Here is a 17,646-nt window from a genome sequence, read left to right as displayed (position 1 = left end):
AATACACATGAGTGCGCTCAGGTTTCCCCCATGCTTAATTTCACACTGCACTTAATTAACACAGTAACAAAGAATGCTGTGGTGGGGAGTAGAGCTGTAAATATACTATACAAACTTAAGAAAAATACACAAATCAATTATTATATATACATTCTATGTCAATATAATGCTTTCATTTATATATGGACAGCCTGGATGTCACTATTATGAAAAATGTTACCTTTTCGGTTCAGATTGCATCCTGCAGCTCATACTGACCTAAATCAAATACATAAAATATGTACTCTGCTGTCCCACCTAACCACAGAAACAATGTGCAATTGTAGATCTCACATTTTCTGCTTATATTAGCAATTATAATTTAAATTTCCTCTATTCCTCTATCTAGAAATCACTATAGGTGAATTGGTGGTTCTTTGAACACTGGATAACAGCCAGAGGCCCTATACATTTGTATACACTCTCATGGGTGTGGATGTGGAGACGGCATACTTTTTGTTCATAATACCTTCTGCTGCATCAGCTCTTTACCTGGAACCTACTCACTGGGTGTTCATTGGGGCGATGACAGTTCCATATGAACAAATAGTGAGCCCAGTGAAACTAGTAATGTCAGACCCTGCAGAGTGAAAATAACAAATAACAGTTAGTCATTATAGCTAGCAAGTCACCATAGTGTGGAGAAAAAAAAGGAAAAGGAGAAGGGAAAACTATTGTGTTTCACAACTTTGAAAGACTAAACAACCCTATGGATTGTCGTCACGAGCTGCGATTGACAGCTTTAAATGTGTCATGTGTCCCAGCAATGGGCTTTAAACAATGACTCATAATATAACAATAAAAACGATTATAGAATCATAAAGAAATGGCATTTATATAACTTTTATATAGCATTTATATATCATTTCTTTTGGAATAAATGATTACAGTCTCCTTACTGCATGTCTTTTATGGTACAACAGGTATTCATAGCAAATTTTACATCAGTCATTTTTAGGACTTTTTGGTAAGGAACATCTTATTACCATTTTACACCAAAACAACAATAAGTAATATTCATAATTTTGGATGCCACATTCTAACAAAACCTTTTTTTAATAGAATGATAATAGTTTGTAAAATTAATTTAGCTGGAAAGTGTAAAAAAAGCCAAGACAATGTACTATTTGCATATGATAATAAGGCTCCCCGAAATTACCAATCAGCGAATTCATTTTGGACAAACGGTGGCGTAACGGCGAAAGGGGCGGAGCCTGGCCTGAGCCCAGAGTTAAAAGAAGTGAGGCTGGGAAAGAGGTTTTCTAGTCTCTAAGTTGCACCGAAGTAAAAATCTAGGCTTATTATTTCAACTTCCTACCAAAAAAACACGTATTTACCATTGAGTATATCACTAATCTTTCCCCCACCCAAGGGTTTTTGAGAAGCTTTACTCAAGTTTACAACGCAGCAGGGCAAATATTTGCATTCAGCCAACTATTTTTATACACTCAGGATGCGTAAGACAGTTAGCATTAGCAGGAGTGTTAGCTGGCGGCGTGTTGACTAACAAGCGGCAGAAGGGAGACATTTGGGTTAATTTTTTCTTTGTTTGACCGATTAGCATTGACATGTAGAAGGTGTCATAAAATCAACACGATGCCTGTGATCCTGTTTCTGATAGACACGTCCGCCTCTATGAACCAGCGCACCCATTTGGGCACTACCTATCTGGACATTGCTAAGGGTGCTGTTGAGACTTTCCTTAAGGTAAATGACAGCGCAAACCTAAACAATTAGCCTTTTATTTTCAGAATTTTCCTGATTTTTGTTCATGTTTCCACGCAGCTCAGGAGTAGGGACCCGGCTAGCAGAGGAGACCGATACATGCTAGTTTCCTTTGAGGAAGCTCCTGTGGGGATAAAGGTAGTGTTTTACTGTAATGTTCTCTTCGAAAACACGACTTTTCTTTTCCGTTTGAGTTGTTGCCGTGATATTTCCATCGATTGTGCCCGCTGAATAGTAAAATATTCCGACAAGCAGCGACATTTCTTTCACAACATGGCCGACATTTTGTTCTTATCTGAGATGCAAGGGAACTACGTGGGGCAGAAAGGGCCAAAATTTTTTCCCAGCGATGGCTGTGTAGATGCAGGGTAGAAAAGGTCATAATTAACGAGCTAGGGTTCATAACTAAACCAGCACAAAAGTGAAACATTTAGGAATTTATTATAATTAATTTGTTAGAAATGTAATGACAGAAATACAAACAATTTTTTCAGTTGCACATAAACACAGCTTACAGTTTAATTATATCAAACACTAGTTGCAGTCTAAAATACATTGCATGGATTCGTAATTGCAGCAGGTCAAGGAACTGGATCAAGTTCACACTAACAAATGTCAAAATATGGGAAAATCAGTTTATAAAAAGTCATTTTTTTATTTCCTTTTTTTTTCATTTAGTGGCTATAAATTTGTTTTAGTGAATTAGATCACCTCCCAAGTCTAGTCCAGTTTTTTGTTCAATTTTGCAAGAATTCAGATTTAATGTTGTAGAAAAAGATCCTGAATTTCACAAATGTATAAATTGTAAGAACATAAGTTTAAAACTAAAATCTGATTGCAATGATCTGATTGCAGAAATAAAGCCTACCTATTTGCTTCTTTGTTTCGAAAGTTGGGAATTATGAGCTAATTTGTGTACCAAATGCATGTATTCATTTGTCTACATCTACAGAGGCTAATAATTTTTTTACTTAAAAAAAATCGAGGATATTGCACACAAAATGAATGACCCACACTCTGAGACCGCTCGTTTTTCCTAAGTCATATAATGAAAATGTTCATGGACATCCCATCAGTATTATTAACCAGTGCATAAAGATTGCTGTCAGTGGCACAAGCGGATGACCTGTAACCATCTGTTACAAAGTTATATGAAGTTCATGACTGATATTTTCATGTTAAAATACCATCCATTTTCTGGGATGCACTGTGAAAGCATCCGGGAAGCATTCTAACCCTTCTGTTTTCTCTCTCTCTTCTCAGGCTGGGTGGAAAGAGAGTCATGCTACCTTCATGACTGAACTGAGGAACCTGAAAGCTCTTGGTTTAACGACATTTGGCCAGTCTTTAAGGACTGCTTTTGATTTGCTCAACCTGAACAGATTAGTTTCAGGGATAGACAACTATGGGCAGGTATGCAATCTGAGATTTGTATATATGTGTATAAGATGTGTATAGATGTGTGTGTGTGTGTGTGTGTGTGTGTGTGTGTGTGTGTGTGTGTGTGTGTGTGTGTGTGTATATATATATATATATATATATATATATATATATATATATATATATATATATATATATATATATATACACACACACACACACACACAGTACAGACCAAAAGTTTGGACACACCTTCTCATTCAAAGAGTTTTCTTTATTTTCATGACTATGAAAATTGTAGATTCACACTGAAGGCATCAAGACTATGAATTAACATGTGGAATTATATACATAACAAAAAAGTGTGAAACAATTGAAAATATGTCTTATTGTAGGTTCTTCAAAGTAGCCACCTTTTGCTTTGATTACTGCTTTGCACACTCTTGGTATTCTCTTGATGAGCTTCAAGAGGTAGTCACCTGAAATGGTCTTCCAACAGTCTTGAAGGAGTTCCCCGAGAGATGCTTGGCACTTGTTGGCCCTTTTGCCTTCACTCTGCGGTCCAGCTCACCCCTAAACCATCTCGATTGGGTTCAGGTCCGGTGACTGTGGAGGCCAGGTCATCTGGCGCAGCACCCCATCACTCTCCTTCTTGGTCAAATAGCCCTTCATGCCTTCAGTGTGACTCTACAATTTTCATAGTCATGAAAATAAAGAAAACTCTTTGAATGAGAAGGTGTGTCCAAACTTTTGGTCTGTACTATATGTACTATATTGGTCTGTACTATATATATATATATATATATATATATATATATATATATATATATATATATATATATATATATATAAATACAGACCAAAAGTTTGGACACAAAAAAAAAAAACACAATTGATATATAAATAAATATAATTTTTTTGTTGTTGTTGTTTTTTTTTTTTTTTTTTTTTTTTACACAAATTGCTTCACTTTTCATACTCAAATGTGTTTTTTTTTGTTTTTTTTCCCTGGTTAATTTAATATATACTTTTTTTTTTATTAGATGTTTTGCTATACCCTAATTCTGGGTATTTATAAATAAAAAATTACTTAAGTTTTTATTACTTAAAAAATGCAAAAGCCACATAAGTTTAGCGATAATTTTGTCATTTTAAAGCTTATAGTGGCTTATAAAAAATTCCCTTTTTTTTGGGTTGTTTCTGTAAAAATAAAAAAAAAAATTGTCTGATAAATCCATTATCGAAATGATCGTTAGTTGCAGCCCCAATACGAAGGCAGCTTCATTATGCAATGGTTTACATGGTTTGGAGTGAAAGGTTTAAAAAAAAATCTAGAGCTCTAACCTTTACCCTATTACAGGGGTGTCAAACTCAGGCCCGCGGGCCAAATCTGGTAATTATATTTGGCCCGCGAGATCATATTAAATGTGTATTAGAGCTGCCCGCCAGTATATAGCGCATACATTGCTAATACTACAAATCCCAGAATGCTTTGTTAGTGCGCGGGCGCATCAGTCGAGACGCTAAAAACTACTCAGCGCTGAATTTATCCGGCGATTTACCGATTTTGAAGCCCAGAAATGCAGATTTGAACTGCTCAGTAATCCGTTTGTGATTGACGTGGAAAGCGCATCAACCAACCTCCAAACGGAGCTGATTGAACTCCAGTGTAGAGACACCTTCAAGTCAAAGTACAACTCTGTGTGTGCTGCACAGTTTCCATGTTTCCTCCTCGACACACTGCACCAACTCCGTGCCCAAGCTGCTCAAATCCTCTGTGTTCACCAGCACGTGTGTGTAACTGTTCTCTTTAATGAAGATGAACAAAACCCCACTCAGAAGGTCTCACTGATGAACATCTTCACTCAATCCTGAAAATTTCCTCAGCTCAGAGCCTAAACCCCACACATGATGCACTTGTATCTAAGAAGAGATGCAGGTATCTGACTTCAGCCAATCAGAGTGTAGCAAACTGAGCTTGAATAAATGTCTTTATGCACTTTTTCTACTCCAAGGCATGAACTGTTAATAGTTGAAAGATAGCTTTTTTTAATTGAAGTAAATAATTATTAGTTTTGGTTGTTTTGTTGTTGCCCTGTGAAAAAAAGACTTACATTATAAAGGAACTTGAAAGGCGAGAGAGAGAGACATAATAAGAAACGAATAACACTTATGAGTCTTTTATTTTCAATTTAATTTCTCCTGTGTTTATAATATTAAACTTTGGTTGTACCAGATTTAATGTTTATGCAAAACTAAAGTTTGTTTCCATATGAAAAGATTCAACATTACAAATCTGGAGAGACGGGAAAACATGCACAATTGCAGTCAATTTTTCTATAAATATTGAGTTTGGCCCACAACTTCGTCCCAGTTTTTAATTTTGGCCCACTGTGAATTTGAGTTTGGCCCCTGCCTTATTGACTACTTTTGGGATGAATTGTTATGCTGACTGCACTACACTTTTTTTTTTTTTTTTCTTTTTTTTTTTTTTTATCTTAAATTTTAGGGTCCACAACATTTTGTTTGTATAGCCTTTTATTGTGTTGTTTTTTTCTAAAATTGTCAGGGAAACTCAACTGTAAGTGCTCTGTCTGTCTGCAGGGAAGAAATCCGTTTTTTCTGGAGCCTGCCATCATAGTGGCGATTACTGACGGAAGCAAACTGACCAGCATGTCAGGAGTGCAGGAAGAAGTATGATGTTATTTATTGAATACATTAACATTTCGATGTCCAAGCAGTTACCTTGAATTGTTCCATGACATGTTTTATTTTTTATTTTCCCTACTACACAACTTTATCTTTAATTGTTTTTCTAGCCTGACTATGATTAACCTCCTCTTATACTGGCATATATGTAGCAGTGTGCAATATTGAAAGAAAAATAGAAAGAAATCTCAGCGTTTTCTGGAATTCTGCGGAATCCCCACAGGAGAAAACTTTCTTTCGGCTTCTCCCATTAGGGGTCGCCACAGTGGACCATCCGCATGTTTGATTTGGCACAAGTTTTTACGCTGGATGCCCTCCCCAACGCAACCCTCCCCAACGCAACCCTCCCCATTTATCTGGGCTTGGGACCAGCACTAAGAGTGGCTGGGGTCGGTTCCCTGACTGGGCATCAAACCCGGGCCGCAGCGGTGAGAGCGCTGCATCCTAACCACTAGACCACCAGGGACCTCGGAATCAGATTAGATGATTTCCATAATTCAAAAGTTTTTTTTTTTTCTCTAATATATTATATTAGCTCCCTTTTATGAAAATAGCATACTCATTAATTCGAACAATATATTGAAGGGAGGGGTATTTATTATTTAAAACTGAAGCACTCAAGTTAGAACAACAAAAATCACCTCATGCTCGAGAGTTTGCCGTTATGACCTGTACAATTTAGGCACGCTGTTTCACTTCAGTATTTTCTCCCAGGCAATGTGTAACATTTTTAAAGCTGTTTAAACCCATCTCTCTCACCCGATTATACTGGCACCATGTCTCTGGCAACAAAATTGGTGACAGTGTTTGTTATATCTTGCCATCTTTTTGTGATTTCTCTCTGTTTTACACTGTCTGCTGCAGGCACATCGTGTTCCTGAAGCTTTTCATAATCCTCATTATCAGTGCAGTGGGAAGTTAAAGGATAGTAAAAACATCTGACCTTCCAAAACCAAACCGATTGCTTGGAATTTGAGGTTGCTGGTGTTTAGATAGTTTCTTTGCTCATTTTAACTACATGCACAGTAGTACACAGTGAATTTGTGAAAATTTGTGACATACTCGATAATTTGATTTTGCATATCTTTAAAACAACAATTACGTTCCATATACGAACTCTCAGTGAATGTCTTTATAGGCCTTAGAAAGTCATCAGTTTCTTTTCTCTTAATCTGTAGTATAAAATAAGGCAGATTGATATTGGAATATACGAGTTCTTTTAATCTTTTTACAGGAAATCCAAGGTATTAGCTCTAATCACTCAACTTTTGAGGCTTTTTTCTAGTTTTAAAATTGTTTTGCCATATTTCTGGTTTTATTCCCTTTCATTCAGTTGCATTTACCCCTGATGACTCCATTGCCAGGCAGTGAGTTGACAAAGGAACCGTTCCGCTGGGACCAGCGCCTTTTTTCCTTGGTGCTCCGCATTTCAGGCCATGCCTCCTTGGAGCCTGAACAGGTGGGCGGTGTCCCAGCCGATCCCTCCCCTGTCACGCCCATGTGTGAGGTGACAGGAGGTAAAACTTACTGAATTTTGTACTTGTAGTGAAAAATCGCATGCTTTGGATATAACATTTACATGGAGCATTTTAATCGGTTTAAATGTCCAATCCGTGTGAAAATGCTCCATGAGAATGAAATAAAAATTCAATTTTAATCGGTTTGAGAGGGTTGGGATCAACCTTTCTATAAACTGAACAAAATAAAAATTCTGCTTTGTAAACGATTTAAACTGATTACATTCAGAAGATATATCTAAACTTTTTTACTGGTCTCACTGTTTCACACAGCTTCCCAGTTTGTAAAAAAAAAAACCAACAACCGCGACACGCATAATAAATCTTTTCTTTTTTGGAGCCATAAATCCATCTACCAGTCAACACAAACGTGTGAATGACCAGCCACTCATCTAAAAGTTTAGTTTCCATTCTAGGTCACTAAATTCCAGCAATACAACCCACTCCCACCAGTCCTTACTTACAGACCTTACAAGGGAAGGGTAATACTGAGATGCTCCTTAGAGTTGCGCAGCCACCTCATACATTCCAGCAGTAGTATGCTTACAAATTCATGCTGTTGCTTGATTAAGAGCAGCAGTTTACATAAAAAAAGCAAGATTACAGGAATAGCAGTCCACCGAAACTTTCAATCTCAATAAATTTACTCGGAATGGCATGCATTTCAGAATTACTATTGAACTAGAGTACAAGTCAAAACAGAGAGTGGTTTCATTTATTTTGCATCAGTAAGATTTTACAAGAAAGTGCCAGACGAAGTTCATGGTATTAAGATGTTAACACGGCTACCACAGCTGTGTCTTTCAAAGTCAAATAAATTAATTTAAACTGCTAAAAGATTAAGCTGACATACATGTACAAAACGCATGTATTAAACAAATGGAGTTGGGTCAATTTATCTATCAATTGCGGACAAGTCCTGAAAATAGCTGTGTCTGAGAGTGAGCAATGTGTGACTGTATGAAAAGACAAAAATGGTTCAGTTCTGTCCTTCATTTTAAATGTAAGGTTTTAATATTATCTTTTGATCATAAATCTAACACTTTAACCATTGAGCTACCTCATCCCCTTTTTACGTTTGTTTTAATGATAAGCAATTATACAATTAAAAAGGCAACGAATATTCATTCTATTCAATCATTATTGCCTCGCTATAATAAATTGTTTATGCGAATGCAGTTTAGTCTGATGTCATGTCAGTTCCTTCAAATGAGACATTCAAATCATTTATTTTGTGTTCATAACTTCCTGTGATTAAAAACGGTGTGTGTGTGTGTGTATATATGCAGGTCGCTCGTACAGTGTGTTTTCACAGCGCATGTTAAACCAGTGCCTGGAGTCTCTGGTGCAGAAAATCCATAGTGGAGTCGTGCTAAACTTTGAGAAGACAGGACCCGACTCTCCTGAAGGTAACTTTGCTTTGTATAACTATCATAGCTTCTATTATTAAATTCCATATTGTTTGTTTTGTTATTTTAGTGCCTGGTTAAATACATATCTGATTTTTAAACCATTTTATGGAAAAAATATAATAATCATTTTAAATTTCATATATGCAATGTCTCAGAAATGTTGCAATCAGGGCACCGAAAAAGCAGGACAAGTGTTACTAAATGAAACAGCTGGAGGAACATTTTGCACCTAATTAGGTAAATTCAGGAGGCAGTAACATATATTTGGTTTTAAAAAAATCTTGTAGAGTCAGACTCACTCAGTAGTACATATGGACAGAGGTTTACTATTCTGCAAAAATCTGTGACTACAGCTGTGGAAAACAGAATGATGTTTATGAACATCCCTTTTTTTTTTTTTAGATGTGTTCTGGCCATCAAATTCAAAATTGCCTTATTTCTTCCTTAAAATGGTACATTTCCTAAATCAAAACATTCAATATTTATCTATTGGGAATAAATCATATTTTGAGATTTGCAAATCACTGAATAATGTTTTTATTTACGTTTTATACAGTAACCCCCTTTTTTTTTAAATTGGGGTTGTACAGCATCTCATAAAAGTGAATACACCCCTCACATTTCAACAACTATTTTAGTAGATCTTCTCAAGGGACAATACTATAGAAATTAATCTTGGATATATTTTATAGTCAATGTGCAGCTTAAATAGAAGTATAACATACAGCCATTATTGTTATGTAGCACTGCCTTTAACCTCCTGGGCATGGAATTCACCAGAGTTACACAGGTTGTTGCTGGGATCCTTTTCGGAGGGTCCCAGAGTTGCTGGATGTTAGACACATGGCGCTTCTCCACCTTCTGCTTGAGGATGCTCCACATGTTTTATAGGGTTCAGGTCTGGTGATGGCCACTCCATCACCTTTATCTTGGCGGTGAGTTTTGGCTCAATTTCTGCTGTTTGGCCCAATTTCTGAAGGCAGGTCATCATGTTCTGGAATCCATGTTTCCCTCAATGATCTCCAGCTCCCCAGTACCAGCAGCACTCATGCACCCTGGATCATGATGCTTACACCACCATGCTTGACTGTAAGGCAGTCACAATTTTTTTGGCACTTCTTTTCAGGATGTCAGCACACATGCTGGACATCATCTGAGCCAAACAAGTTTATCTTGGCCTCATCAGTCCACAGGACTTGGTTCCAGTAATTCATGCTCTTGGGCAGGTTTTCTGCAGCAAACTGTTTGCAGGCTTTCTTGTGAGCCAACTTTAGAAGTGGTTTCCTTCTCTGATGATGGCCATGCAAACCGAATTGTTGCAGTGTGCGACATATGGTCTGTGCACTGATGAGCAGACCTTCCACGTCTGCAACTTCTAAAGCAATGCTGCAGCACTCATGCATCTTTTTTTATTTTTAAGCAGTTTCTGCACCTGATACACAGCATGAGGACTCTCTGTATGACCTTTCTATGTTTTCTCTAAAAAAGCAAGTCAAGTTCATGTCCCTATTGTCGTTTAGATTTCGTTTGTTGTTATTTTCAGACAGTAAATCCGTACTGCTATACATGCTGCACATTAACTATAAAACATATATCCAAGTTTCATTTCTATAGTATTGTCCCTTGAGAAGATCTACTAAAATAGTTGCTGAAATGTGAGGGGTTTACTCACTTTTGTAAGATACTGTACATTTCTGTTAACAATGTGGTCCTAATGAAGTTTTCAATTCTTTTCAGATGGTCTGTCAGAAGCCAAATCCGGCCACCAGCCATGGCACAGTTCCCATAAGCTCATTTATGTGCGCCCCAATCCCAAAACAGGAGTTCCTGTTGGCCACTGGCCCATTCCTGAGTCCTTCTGGCCTGACCAGAACTCCCCCACTCTGGTTAGACACACACACACACACACACACACACACACACACACACACACACACACACCACATACATATTGACGTAAAATGTAAAAAGAAATGGCTAGCAGGCAAACATAATCTTTTAATGTATTTTTAATTTTTTTTGTTAAAAACAAGTTTGAATACATAAAGTGTGAAGGGAGTTAAAAATCTATTGCGATACTCAAATTTTATCCAGGTAAAGCAGGGGTCACCAACCTTTTTAAAACTGAGAGCTACTTCTTGGGTACTGATTAATGTCAAGGCTACCAGTTTGATACGCCCAGTTTTCAGTTTGATCTGCAGGGCATCGGGAGAAAAACTTCACCGGTGGTGATTTTTTTTTAACGCAAGACGATGACAAAAGATAAACTCCCGAAGAAATAGTTGTGAAAGGAAGGAGAAAGACAGTGAACAATGACTTTCTTGGTAGGCTACTGTTTAGATACAAGCCGTTGTAACGCATTGAGTCTGGGTCATGGGATAGCTTGCTAACTACAGTTGTAACAGAAATCATATAACCACAGACAGGTTTCCAAAACTCGTGCTTTTTTTATTTTTCTTGGCAACAGCGTTATGGGTTAGTCAAAGAAACTTAGAAATGAGCATCAGAAAATAATAAGGACATATTCTCAGGTCTTGCACACATGCAGTAATACCGGAAAAATGCGGCGGCAGGCTATTCCCAAAATGCCTCTCTGCTTTTAAAGGAGCCACAACATATTTGATCGTGTAACAGACACTGTCTTTCGTTAAAGCCTGTGTAAAGTTTATTAGTTTCAGTGTAGACTGAAGACAGGCTTATGGACAGGTGCGGCTTATTTATGTTCAAAATAAAAAAATTAGTAAAATTCAGTGGGTGCGGCTTATATTTGGGTGCGCTTAATAGTCCGGAAATTACGGTACTGATATTCATCTATGTGAAGACACTGATTATGTTAATAATTTCTCATAGTAATTATCAACAATGATTTAACAAAGTAGGTAACTATTTTTAGAAAAGGCCCACGGGCTACTCAAGTGGTCCTTGCGTTGGTGACCCCTGAATTAATGCACAGAGAGCATGCGTTATTAACATTATTGGTCATAGTCTTTATAGTTAATAAAATCTAGCTTTTAAATTACACCAGACTTGTACTTGTGTGCTGTAGTTCCAACATGGGTTTGATGCATATAGAACATTTACATCATATATTCTTTATTGATATTGTCATGTCACACCTTGTTCACTATATAGAGCAAACAGTAAATTACTCAGTGTACAGGATGTGCATGATTTGCTCAGTGTTTTTATATATTTTTTTTTTTACACTTCATGTGTCAGCGATTATGCATTATGTTTTATGCTCAATCTTTAGACTACCATTGAAAATCTATTCTTCTCCTAATCTATTGATCTCTTTTGTATCGTGTGTGTGTGTGTGCATAGCCACCACGAATGGCCCATCCACAGGTGCAGTTTTCCTGCTTTGAGGCAGAGCCCATAGTTATTGATAAAGTCCCATTTGATAAATACGAGTTGGAGCCGTCTCCTCTAACACGCTACATTTTGGAGAGAAAGTCACCACACACCTGCTGGCAGGTAACATGCTTTTTGTGTTTATATGGTACCCTAGTGTGGTTGAGGAGTTAATGAATGTTAAACCTGAAACTATCGTCACTATTCCGGTCATATAAACATAATTTTAGGTTACAATCACACTAGGTAGTATGGTGTATCGTGTGACTTTTGTTTTTAATGTTGTGTTTAGGTTTATGTAAGTAACAGTGCCAAGTATGGTGAGCTTGGGCACCCTTTCGGCTACCTGAAGGCAAGTACAGGGCTCAACTGTGTCAATCTTTTCATCATGCCCTATAACTACCCTGTGCTTCTGCCACTCCTCGGTAAGTGTCTTCATGCACACACAACACACACACACACACACACACACACACATACACACACACACTCAACCATGTGCCCTACGTCTGCCTTTGAGTGCATTTTAAAGAATCAGTAACATAACATGAAATGTGACCATGGCAACACACCCTTTCTGGTAATGTATTGGGTTGTAACGGTAACGTGGCTTTTAAGTCACGATTCGGTAGGTTTTTGGTACGGTTAAGGGGAAGAAATGCAAAACATAAAATTGCTTGTCATCTTTTATTAACTCAGTTTATTATTAATAACCTCTGTGAACATCAACAGTTACATTTTTTAAAAACAGTTTTAAATAAAATGCATTCATGGTTAAATAATATATAAATAAATATATTTAACAACATTTTATAAAATGTAATAAATTAATGCAATACAATTTTGATTATTTTGATTGAACTTGCACAGATGAAATTGAATTAAATAAAAATAAACGAAAACATTTTATTAAATATTTTACATTTGTTAGACCCCATTTGGTTAATACAGTTCTACTTATTTCAGTATCTTAAACAAATGTCTTTTCCTTCAATCCTTCATTCATTCACTCCCTTGAAATGTGGAATTCTCAGGATTTTCTCCTTCTAAGAGAAATTCTTGAAGCTGGACATAAAAGAATCCATAGCACTAGCGTTAGCGCAATGGATTCTTAGTCCAGTACAGAGTGAGTAGCCACCGTTAGTCTACCGTTAGTTACACAGTACTGTGTAAATGCTTTGAAGTCACTTGTTGATTCATCTGTCTGTAGATGACTTGATTCGAATTCACAAATTCAAGCCCACTCCAAAATGGCGTCAGTCCTTCGAGAGCTACCTGAAGACCATGCCACTATACTACATCACTGTGAGCAGACACACACACACACACACACACACATGCACACACACCACTCGCTTGTGTGTAAAATACTTTTGGCTGCTTTCAGCCCCTGAGGAAGGCACTGAGGATGATGGGAGCACCAACCCTGCTGGCCGAAAGCATGGAGTATGGCCTTAGCTACAGTGTTACATCATACTTGAAGAAACTTAGCCAGCAGGTATTTCCCAGAAAACACAATTTAATTCTCTTGAATCCTATTGTTATTCTGTAGTATGGTTTATTTCAGTAAGACAAAATTGTTGTGTGCGACCAAGTGTTTTGTGCACTTTTTGACTAGTATGTGGCATGTTTGTCTGTTCCAGGCGAAGGTAGAGGCAGACCGTGTGTGTGCATTAGTGGGGAAGAAGGCTGGGCCTGATATGGGGATCAAGCTCCGTCTTCGAGGCTCTGCCCTCTCATTAGCTCACAGAAAGGACTTTGCACAGCTGCTGCAAGGCATCATGGGAGATGGGCTGCTTGAAATCAATCCCAAAGAGTTTTCAGGGTTCCAGCTGGCTGTCCTCAACAAGGTGTCTTATTATTGTCTTAAATAATTGTGTATTAAATTTACAATGGGTTAATTAATAAACAAGTAAATATACTCTATCACTAAAAGCAATTAGTCATAATTATAATTCCTTTGTCTGTGTGTTTAGGCCATGAAACCACAGGGCCTGCGGAACCCATATGACATACCCAGGATTCAGCTGCTGGACCAGCTGAGCCGCATGAGGAGAAATTTTCTAAATGCAAGGACATGTGTGCTGAAAAGCCAAGATGAAGGTGACAATTTATTTTGCCTTCCCCAGCACCCTTCCACTGTTTCTACCCTCTATTTCAAATTTGCTTCTTTCTTTTTTTAGATCAGCTACATTGCGTGCCCATAGCACAAATGGGCAATTATCAGGACTTCCTGAAACTGGGCCCTGCCCCCTTGAGAGAAGCTGACCCAGACCAGCCCAAGAGACTGCACACCTTTGGAAACCCCTTTAAACTCGACAAGAAGGTGAAATCTAAATCAGTCTTTATCTTTTTTCTTTGTTGCATGTAATAGCAGTTGTAGGTGGATTAAGTGGTCTTATTATTAAACTTGTTTAACATTGCATAGTGCAGTGTGCTAGATTTCAGCTTTAATAAATATTTCAAACTTATGACCTGCTTTTCTTTAGCAACATTATTTCTGATAGTTTAATAAATCAAGTTTAAGATTTACAATAGTTTACTGCTGCACTGCAGTCTTTTCTCTTTCTTTCTATTTCTTTGTTCCTCTGTCTTGTCCCTGGCTACATTATCTGTCCATGTATGTCTGAACATGCATGTGGCTATGATCAAACACTTGATATCACCCAAATGAGGATGGTTCCCCTTTTGAGTCTGGCTCCTCTCAAGGTTTCTTCCTCATAACATCTAAGGGAGTTTTTCCTTGCCGCAGTCATCATGGCTGCTCATCAGGGATAAATACACATCGTTCACCTTCACTGTTGATTTCTGTAAAGCTGCTTTGAGACAATGTTGTGAAAAGCGCTATAGAAATAAACTTGACTTAACTTGAACAAGTCTGTCTTTCTCTCTGTCAGGTTGTTTTATTGTTCAAGACTGATAATGTATTGTTCATTAGAAAACCAGAAAATATATATGAGCTAGACTGATGCTCTGTGTGTCTCTGTTTTCGAGTTATATAAAATATAAATCTGGTGATCTTTTGTTCGGTTAATGAAAGGCAATGATGGTGGATGAAGCAGACGAGTTTGTTACTGGGACTCAGGGAAAAGGCAAGCGACCCATCGATACCAGCACACCGACTGGTGCTCCTAAAAGGAAAAGGTGCATGTCGCCAATACTGCGCCTGGGACGTGCATACACCCCTCCCAACAAGACTCCACCAAAAGGTAAGGAAACACCCCCCACACACTTTGTCATGTTCAAAATAATGGAATATGTGTAAAACTCATATTTTTTCCTAACATTACTATAATAACTTTTAGCACCAGATGCCAACCATGTGGGCCACCTCGAATTCGAGCAAGCCCCAGTTCTCAACTACATGGGCCATCTAGATTCGGAACAGGTTACTTATTCCAACCATATAGGCCAAGCCGAATTCGAACGGGTCCCTAACTCCAATCACATGGGCTGCCTTGATTTGGAACAGTCCCAGGAACTGCCCCCCATTCCCCCTAATCTCCATGAAAATCACCTAGAGGAGGACGTGGAGGGTGAGCTGGAGAATGGACGAGGCAATGGAGAGGGAAAGGAAGTGAAGAGGAGGAGGAATGAGGAGGATCAGTGCGAACTGAACGCAGAGCTCCACGTCCTCATCACCAGAGAGATCCGAAAGCCGGGTCGGCGTAAGTGCACTTGGTGGGGTCATGTTCAACAAAATGTGGAATACATAAAGCAAGATAGAAGAAAACCTAATTCTTACATGCCCCAAGAAAAGCCTTCTATAAACAAATCTGATGAGTGAAGTATAGGTATGTGATGTTGCATTTCTGCATCTTATTAATCTAGTTGATCATAGTTTAGAATATTTATGTTCTAAGCAGCGTCTTAGCATAAATAAATAATAGGCAGTTCATCCATAGCATCTATAAGTCTTGACAGTTTGGTGTGTCTCATAATATCACTATTAAAAACATTAATGAAATTACGAACATGACTGCCAAAAAGTTCATACATGCACATGCATAATAAACCTAAACTAATATTTTAGAACTGAAATATAAATTTGAAGAGTAGTGAAGTAAAAAAAATACTGTTAAATAAATAATTTGACGCCAACTGTACTACTCCAGTGTTTCTGGTGATTATACTTTCTTCTGTTTATCTGAAACTCATTTTAATTTTGAGGCATGCTTTTTAAATTAGTATTTAAAAAGACACAAACGTTTTCTTCTATCAGACGGTCTGATCTAATAATATTTTTTGATCGGTTTGTCTAAAGTGCAAATGACATTTCCAAATATAAGATACCAAGTATATGAAGTGTTACATACTAAGGTCTAAAGGACATTATTCTCTCTTCTCTCCTCTCTCTCTCCTCTTTTCTACACCCTTTTTTGTTTATGCTTTTCCAGGTTACGAGAGAATCTTCTATCTTCTGAAGCAGATTCAGGGCAGTCTGGAAACAAAACTTGTCTTTCTGCAGAACATCATTAAAGAGGCAGCGAGGTACACAGCACTTTAGGAAGCTTTACTTGGATTAATCAGGTTTAATCTTTTATTTAAAAAAGACACACAGATGGAAATAAAATTGCCTTTGTCGCTCCTGTTGTTGCTTGCTTGTACACTGCCTCATGTGTTTTATTTTCAGATTTAAAAAGCGAGTACTGATAGAACAACTAGAGATCTTCCTGGAAGAAATCCATTCTCGAGTGAACAGCATGAACCATGTGGACAGTTACTGATCTAAGACAATCACAGAGAGAGCACTTCCGCATAATCACATCTCAGGGCTAAAGAAAAGATCCTACACCTCATATTTATCTTTCCTGGTCTGTTCTAATCCTGTTTTATGCCAAAGATGAATATATTTATCAAATGCATTGCCCATTGATTTGGACACTGTGTTTGCATGAGTATTGGCTCTTAATTGTCTTTACAATTTAAGAAAAAAGTTATACAAAATATAAACTTCTCTCCTGGATTTTTTTTTTCTTTCAAAGAACAAGAATCTAATTTATTTAACAGCATTTTAGCAAAATGTAAATTTTTGGGGGAAAGTCATTTTGTATCTTGTTCATCTTATTTTCACCCAGTTCGCCCACCTGATTCTTGATGGGGACCAAACACTCCAGCTTTGGCTCAAACTGTTTTGTACAAATGTACTGAAATTTAAAATATTATTTAAATGCAATTAATACTGTGAATAGCTATTCAGAATAAACATTATTTTGAAATAAACATGATCTTGTTTTATTTTGTGTTAGATGTGAACTGAAAAGGGTGAGTGCATGTTTTTAATAAATGTAATGACAATTATGGTGCAAATCATCTAGGTGCAAAAAAAAAAGTGTTTATTCACAAACAAACAAACTCTTATTGGCCCCCAAATGAATTTTACCTCAACTACTCACAATTCTGTGTGTTTCTGGGTTTTGTGTACATGTTGTAGACAGTGTGTAATATTAATTGATTCATCTGCTGGATTCATCATTCTGCCAATAAATAGCACCAAACCTAACGATAAG

At 37.4% G+C, this 17,646-nt stretch overlaps 1 protein-coding gene across 3 annotated transcripts; it reads left to right on the top strand.

The window, feature by feature from the left end:
* The first annotated feature begins 1,185 nt into the window (after positions 1 to 1,185).
* Positions 1,186 to 17,359, top strand: ints6 (integrator complex subunit 6). 3 transcript variants are annotated; one of them, XR_006925121.1, is made up of 18 exons: positions 1,186 to 1,746; positions 1,825 to 1,902; positions 3,028 to 3,177; positions 5,749 to 5,838; positions 7,187 to 7,370; positions 8,660 to 8,779; positions 10,520 to 10,668; positions 12,107 to 12,259; positions 12,429 to 12,561; positions 13,347 to 13,441; positions 13,524 to 13,634; positions 13,780 to 13,986; positions 14,113 to 14,239; positions 14,320 to 14,462; positions 15,177 to 15,345; positions 15,442 to 15,930; positions 16,534 to 16,627; positions 16,770 to 16,787. XR_006925121.1 is itself a non-coding variant. In XM_046845023.1 (18 exons), exons 1-18 carry the CDS (start codon positions 1,636 to 1,638, stop codon positions 16,861 to 16,863), a joined length of 2,571 nt encoding a protein of 856 aa, XP_046700979.1. In that variant the 5' UTR covers positions 1,248 to 1,635; the 3' UTR covers positions 16,864 to 17,359. The 3 variants fall into 3 exon arrangements, 2 of the variants coding, with proteins under 2 accessions (XP_046700979.1, XP_046700980.1); XM_046845023.1 differs by having other exon boundaries at positions 1,248 to 1,746; positions 15,442 to 15,804; positions 16,770 to 17,359; XM_046845024.1 differs by having other exon boundaries at positions 1,608 to 1,746; positions 1,830 to 1,902; positions 15,442 to 15,804; positions 16,770 to 17,359.
* The last annotated feature ends 287 nt before the right edge of the window (positions 17,360 to 17,646 follow it).

The sequence above is a fragment of the Silurus meridionalis genome, chromosome 3, assembly GCF_014805685.1.
Source record: "Silurus meridionalis isolate SWU-2019-XX chromosome 3, ASM1480568v1, whole genome shotgun sequence".
NCBI classification, from domain to species: Eukaryota; Metazoa; Chordata; class Actinopteri; order Siluriformes; family Siluridae; genus Silurus; species Silurus meridionalis.
The sequence above is the reverse complement of the archived record's forward strand: the minus strand, read 5'-3'. Positions and strand labels throughout refer to the sequence as shown.